The following is a 7,932-nucleotide window of genomic DNA, read 5'->3' as shown; positions in this document are numbered from 1 at the left end:
GGGAATTATCACTTACACAGTATTTTGGAGAAAAGAACTTTCATCAATTAAGTTTACTACACATTATAAATCAATTCCTAATCTATTTAATATAAAATTGGAAATGGAAATTTTAAATTTCAATCAAAAATTTGATAAATTTTTAACAAATTAAATATAAGCAAAACCTTGACATTATTTCCAATTCATCCGTTTTACATGGTGGAACAAGTAAACTTGCCTTTCGTTGACAATTCAACCACTGAAAACTTGGCTAATGTGTAAAATTGTTAAGTAATATGTGAAATTTAAACTTTCATTTCTTTCATATTTCAAATTAATTTTATACTTTCCGATTTTATTAAAATATTTAAAATATTTCAAATTAATTTTATACTTTCCAATTTTATTAAAGCATTTAAAATTTTAATTGAACCAACAAATTATCCCAATGAATTAATTAAATTATGAATAAAATTGATGCATTATCAATACAATAATAATTGATTGACGAATTATTTTTGTTTATTTTAAAAAAGAAAAACGAAATTTTAATATTTAAAAAACTTTATACAACCTTCTGTTTTTCACCCATTAATGTAGCAAGCATTCTTCGACTGTAATATAAGTTTTTTTGAAATGCGCTATCACCTGAAGTATCATTTTTCGAATTCGAATTATAACTGGATACGGGTGAATTCATAATATCCTGGAAATGATTGGTGATAGTAATTGAAATTTTACGACTGATATTTTTGATAAAAATTTTCCAAATAATATTTTGCATTGAAATGATAATGGAAGGAATAATTTATTTTTAAATAATATCTTCAAAAATTTTACGGTTCATTTCCGTTTCTTTTTTTATTCATTACTTATTAGGCTGTACTGTTAATTAACAAATTTATGGTAATAATTAATACTAAAAGGTGTAATAGGATAATGTTTTCCTCATTATAGCGTTATCAATCAATATTTATTTTTTATTCGTTTATTAAACTTTAATTCTGTGATTAAAAAAAAAAAAAAGAACAAGAAATATCACTAGAATTATTAGCTCAACAATCAAACATTTCAAACAGTATGTCTTGCTGGTTAATTATTTACTGTATCTGTATACTGTATTATTGGATACGGATGATTTTTTTGTTCCATAACACAGAATTGAATTTTAATGTAAGAGTAAATGATGTTAAATGGGGAAATTTTCTTATTTTTTATTTTACTGATTCAGGGAGAATACAGTGGTTTTGCGATTTACGATATGAAATCTTCCAGAAGAAGCAAATGCAATACAGTAAGCAGATACAGTAAACTATTGAGCAGAAAGCATATTGTTTTTGAATGTTTGGCTAAAGTGTTAATAATCCGTATGATTTTTGAATAATTCTTTTAAATTATTTTCAAGCTTCTTTTCTAAATGGGAAGAATTTTTTAAGCTTCTTTATTGTACCATTTATTTACAGCAATTTGTTAAATTTCTTGAATAAAATTAAGGTTTTCTGTTACACTAAATTAAATTAAGTTTTTTTTTCTTTTTTTTTATTTGAAAATCAAATGTACATTCTGATGTATTATAAATAAGAAAAAAAGAAAGAGAAGAAATCTATTAATAATAATGATCTTAAAGTTGATAAAAAGAAAGAAAAAAGCTAGGAAGAAAAGGAAGAAGAAGCAAGCATTGAGCTACTCTGATAACGTCTTAACAGTGAACACATTTATACAATCTCTCCGTATGTTTGTATGGTAATTGATAGGCTCCGCTCAATTTCATGAAAGCAATGATATGATAAGAGATGTTCCACTAATCATTCATCATACCATATCAGACCAATTTTTAAACAAATAGCATATAAATTTTTTCTTAAAAAAAACCCCTTTTTATTTACTTTATACTTTGGTATACTTTCGGCATAACTGACAAAAAAAAATCGATCCTTGTTCTGATAAGTTCCATAATCAAAGTTTTCTGTTTATTTTCACATTAACCATAAATAGGTTATTAATATTTCCCGATGAATTAGATAAAAAAAAAGAAAAAGCACAGAGATTATAATGTTAGAAAGTATAATTTTCAGCTTTTGTAATATTTCGGAATAATTTTATTATATATATAAAATTATCATTACTGCATACTGTAATGGTTGCGTACTGTATGAGCACACTGTATAAACTCGTACAGTATGCAACAATTTGAAAAACTAAAAGAAACAAATAATATTATTTGTAATATAGAATTATTATTTCTGATATTATTTTACCTTTTTTTTCTTCCTTTTTTTCTTCTCTCTCTCTCTCTTTCATTCCACATTTTATCTATTTGAATGAAATTAATAAACTTTAATTTTATTCAAATTTAAAAATTTTAATGGTATGAAAATACTGATGAAAATTTGTTGAGAAAAATGAAAATTTTTATATGCTGCATTTTATCAGAGTTATAATTAGAAATTAACAGTGATAAAGCGCGCAATCACATCATTTCTTTCCTTTTAGCAATTTCTTCTTGTACTTCATTTCGATCATTCCAATCTTTTTTTTTTTCGTTTTTGATGTTTACATACAAAAATCATCGTCCTTCTCATCAACAATCTTATCATACTAAGCAATATATAATTTAGCCAACATTGCTAAGCGCATTTGTCATCTATTCTCATTTTCTTGCAAATTAGACATTATTAAATTGATCGCTTACGCTTGATATCATATCATTTCAAAATCATTTTATCATATAAACATCAACAAGAATATCAAACTATATACATTGCAACACTTCTATTTCAAATATATTTTTTTATAAAAGCTTTCGTTTTAAAAACAAAAATGATTAATGCAATCATGTGAACAAATTATAATAATACTAATTCACATCATTTATGAATAGCATAATTAAACGCTAATTAATATTGTTATTGTCACATTTAGTATCATGCATTACACTTTTATACAAATTATAATAATACTAATTCGTATAATTTATGGATGGCGTAATTAAGGGCTAATTAATATTGTTATTGTTACAAATAATTATTGTATATGCAAATAATATATATTTAAACTGTTAATTAATTATTATTATATGATACAACTTTTATTGTTTTAATGTATTAAACATACAATAAACATTATTATCATGCTTGCAATACATTTACACAATTTACTGAACAAATCATAATAATACTATTCATATTACATATGAATGATAGAATTGTTTCGTTTTAACTGATTTAAATTAAACCTTTTTTTAGATTTAATGATAAATTAATATGCAAAAATATTGATAAATTATTGTAAGGTATCTTTATTATTAATTAAATTTTTAAACCTATCTATATTTTCTGTAATGTTCTTTTGTTATTGAATATTTAATTTCTCAAATATTTAACATTATTTGTTACTTTTTTTAGCAACACATACAATTTTAACATGCAAATTTTAATTATTCCATTTCTAATACTTTAATTATTTTGACGAAACTTAAAATTAATCATCAAATACAAATTGTAAATTAATTTTTTACAACCTTTGTGTAATTTAAAATTATCCATCGATCTCATTCAGCTATTATTTGGTTGTTCATATAGGATATAAAAACATTGGAATGCATTCCTGATTATATTTCGGATGATTACCGGCTTATTGTTCTTTTGGAAGATTATAGGAATATTTCAAAATTTCATTCCTATTCATTTTAGAAATAGAACAAAAATTCTCCTCCTATCACTATCCCTCTTCATTTTCAGTTATAATTTTAATACTGGGAGAAATTTGAATATCAAAAATATACGAAATAATACAAACCCAACAATGTATTTCCTAATTATCGGATCAAGTCCATCCATGAATGATTGACTGACTGACTGACTTGACTGAATGAATGAATTCATCTTTTCTGGTTCAATTATCATCGATACAACCTATTACAATTTTCAATTCCCTCATTAAAATATTTACTCCTTTGACATTTTGTCCGGAATAAAAATATTCATTCATCAATGCTTGACAGTTCCATTAAATATTTTCCGGTTTTCATTCAGTTAATATTAACATTCGATAATTTATCTCATTTGACATTTTCCAGTTTCATTTCTTGAAAATTTTTCACTATTTTCTATTATTTTAAATAACAATAAAATGATGAAATGTTTTAGTTTTTTTCTTTAATTTTTTTCATTTCCAATAATTCATTCAATTCTCAAAATTATTAAAAATACACAGTAAATATCTTTTTACTAATTGATTTCCAATTTAATTTAATTTTTTTTTATTAATTATTGTAGTCTTATTATCAATTTGGTCATTGCTTTTCTTTGTTTCGCTTTTATATTGCACATGCTATCAGATGTTTCATTTCTTTTTCAACTTTTAAAAATAATTCTTTAAAAGTTGAATAAATATTTATAGGCTTGGCTAATTTACACCTCTATCTATCAGGTATACATATTTAATACTTATCATTACCTAAAAATTTATAGGTAATTGGGAAAGTGGAAAAAAAAAATTGCTAAGAAAGCTAAGTAATCTTCTCATTTGTCCCATACAATACTATTATATGATAAATTGAACTAGTCCATTTTTTATCTAATAAAGTTAAATTGTTTTGAATAATTTCGTTGATGCTTACAAAAAGGGCTAAACCAAAGTATGGTAACAGGTGTACAATAGAATTCAACAATTAACCTAATTAATTTAATTATTCAAAAGTATGCATACATTTCATATGACACATATGATCTTGTTTTATGGAAAGAAAGCAAATTTTCATCGCTTATATTAACGGTTTATTCAAAACATCAAAGTGTGTCATCCTTACAATCTATTCAAGATTACTTCATTATCATTACGATAAGTTATATGTTAAGCAAACTGTTATCATTTCAATTCATCCTCTATTAACACTAATTTGCGAATTCGCAAAAAAAAAAAAAGAAAAAAGAAAAGTAATATTATAAATCTTGATAAATGAGATCATTGTTAAGTGATAAGTAAATGAATGGAGAAGACTTTAAAAAGAGCAATGATTTCTAATCATTCATTTATTTTATTAATAAAATTATTAGGTGACAATTTTTTTTTTTTTTTTGTTAAAATGGTGACAATAATGGGTATTATTAAAAGATAATTTAAATAAAAACAATGCTTTGAAAAATTCTAATTTAATTATTTCTTTCAAATCATCTCTAATTTAGGAAATCATTAATGTTATCTATTTTAATCCATCCCCTTATCATTTTATCCGGTATATACAAAGATATTTATATTTTTGCAAAACATTGAAATGATAAGAAGATATTGTTAAGTTTGTTTGATATTTTATAGTTAAAGGTACGTATTTATGTGTATTATTACCATGTTATTTTTGTAAATAATAAAAAATATTTTTAGATTGAAATTTGTTATAGAATTGAAATTAAAATCAAAGATCAACAAAAACATTGAATTCTTATCAACAAAACGAAAATTATGTTATGGAATATTGAACGAAACATTTTAATTATACAACTATTTCTTTACTCAATTCCATGTTTCTGCTTTAGATCAATACCATTATGGCATTGTATTCCAACTTGTTTCCAAGGTTTAATTTATTCATTTAATTATGCAAATTAAAGTGAAAATTATTATAATAAGATGAAATTAACGATGAAATACGATAAGAATAAAACGTTTATTACAATTAATCGAATTAATAATTTGCTAATTAAGCAGAAAATTTCAACTACTCATCAAATTCTTTGTTGCTTTAAAAAAAAAAAAAAAAATAGATAAATAAATGAATTTTATAAAAAAATTTCAGTTCCAATCGTAGAAGAACTGGAAGTATTACCACCATTGCCATTTTCGTATGTGTCACCGTCAAGCGGTGAAAGTTATGCACAGCAACATGTTCAGGTGCAACCACAAAAGCGATATATTTCAGGTGAGAGTTATTCAAAGCATTTCAGTTCATCAGATATTTTTCATCAATTCAATGATATAAACTTGCCACAACAACAACAACAACAACAGCAATATGAGCAAAATGAATTATGGCAACCTGATCAACCTGATGATGAATCAATCATATATATCGCTGAAAGTTAGATTTTAGAATTTTTAATATTTAAAATATGATTTACATTCATTTTTTTTAAAATCAATTAAAAATTTAATAGTTAACAAAAAATTCATCTTCTGGAATAGTAATGATGAAATGAGTGAAGAAAAAATGATAATATTTGGAAATAACCTATCCTAGAAATGAATTTGTATGATTAATTTCCTGTTAGAAGTTGACATCGTATTTTCAATTCAAATTTTATCAAATATATTTGCAATCAAATTAGTAGAATTTTTGATTAATTTAAGAGAGCGATTATATGATATTCAAATTTGAGTATCAAATTATAAACAACATAATTAATTGCTATTAATACTAAAGAAAAATCGAATTTAATTCAAAATTGATAACCAAAAATAATTCAAGCAACACCTAATCCATATAATGAGCTACTCGATGGAAAACAGTTGATAACAAGACAGCCTCAACCCGTACCAATGTTTAACCAATATGATGACAATTATTTAATGGAAGCATTGAATGATATATCAAATCATACAACCTCCAATTATCCATCACCGATTGCAGCCATGGAAGGGACTTCAGAAGGTAAATCAATTTGAACTTTATAATGCTGCTGCCTTCAAGTTTTATTAAATTTGAACCAAAATTTTAATTGGAATTTGTTAAAATTAACATTTCCTGAATTATTCACTTAAAAACAGTTTCAGATTCAAAAAATAATTTACAACGGACATCATTTAACGTACTCAAACGACGAAAAACGACTAAGGATGTGGTAAGTTGTGAATGTCATCTAACAATTTCATTATGTTTTTGATTGAAATATTTTGATTTGACATTGCACATAATTTATCCATCATTAAATGATTAGAATTCAAGCTTTATTTTAAATTTAAAATTAACTTAACTTTTAAACTTCAAAAAAAAAAGGAACAAACGAATTAATATTATTGATGAAGTTTTAGTTCGGACGTAATTATCCTACAAAACGGGTTATATTTCCATCTGCTATATGCAACAGCAGAAAACTTAGGAATGTTATATTACAGGTAAGCAGCTACATTTCAATATCTGAAATCAATCGATTAGTTATTTATAATTATGGTGTATGGATAGCAATGAATGAATAATACAAATATAAATTAGAATATTTTGTGAAACATAAATCACAAATATGTTAGATAATTAAGAAACTTACGCTTTAAGTAAAAACTTCACGTACGACAGTAAGTTAGCGTATTATTGTTGTTGTTTCCTTTCCAAAAAAAAAAAAGAAAACTTCACGTACGACAGTAAGTTAGCGTATTATTGTTGTTGTTTCCTTTCCAATTTTATTATATTGTATTATCGGTTAAATTTAATTTAAATGATAAATTAAATTAAATTTAGATGATAAAAATATAAAAATTTAATTTCTAGGCAATAACAACTGATGTATCAGAATCAAAACGTAGCATAACAAAAGCAGCTGAACATGCTTATCAAGGGATTAAATTTGATGTAATTTGTGCAGAAGGTGATTTTAGCTATACTGTTCATGCAAAGAAATATTGTGAAGTTACCAAAGAGAATATGACTTGTTTTGTATTTCGATAAAGAAAACATTCGCATCATAATTATGTTTCTGTGTATACATGAAATCATCGTATTATATCATTCATTAATGAATATTTCAACAAAGAAGAGAAACTGCTTGAGATGTAAAGCATCTCTGGGTAATTCTCAATTGCAAGCTTTATTTACCTCATGGATGAGAAGTTAGTTGTTCACGTAGCCGTCATTTTGGGAAGATAAAAGGATGTCACGTAGCCGTCATTTTGGGAAGATAAAAGGATGTCACGTAGCCATCATTCTGGGAAGATGAAAAGGATATCACGTAGCCGTCATTT

At 24.5% G+C, this 7,932-nt stretch overlaps 1 protein-coding gene across 1 annotated transcript; it reads left to right on the top strand.

Annotated features, from left to right (window-relative positions):
- Positions 1-5,442: 5,442 nt before the first annotated feature.
- Positions 5,443-7,639, top strand: LOAG_10777 (hypothetical protein; the record flags this gene model as incomplete). The annotated part of the gene is made up of 6 exons (XM_020448227.1): positions 5,443-5,557; positions 5,777-6,058; positions 6,446-6,628; positions 6,751-6,818; positions 7,009-7,092; positions 7,463-7,639. The coding sequence occupies 6 exons, from the start codon at positions 5,443-5,445 to the stop codon at positions 7,637-7,639; spliced, it is 909 nt and encodes a 302-aa protein (XP_020301609.1).
- Between the last annotated feature and the right edge of the window lie 293 nt (positions 7,640-7,932).

This window comes from Loa loa (assembly GCF_000183805.2).
Source record: "Loa loa unplaced genomic scaffold supercont3.108, whole genome shotgun sequence".
Taxonomy (NCBI): Eukaryota; Metazoa; Nematoda; class Chromadorea; order Rhabditida; family Onchocercidae; genus Loa; species Loa loa.
Note: the sequence above shows the minus strand (reverse complement) of the source record. Positions and strands in the feature narration are given on the sequence as shown.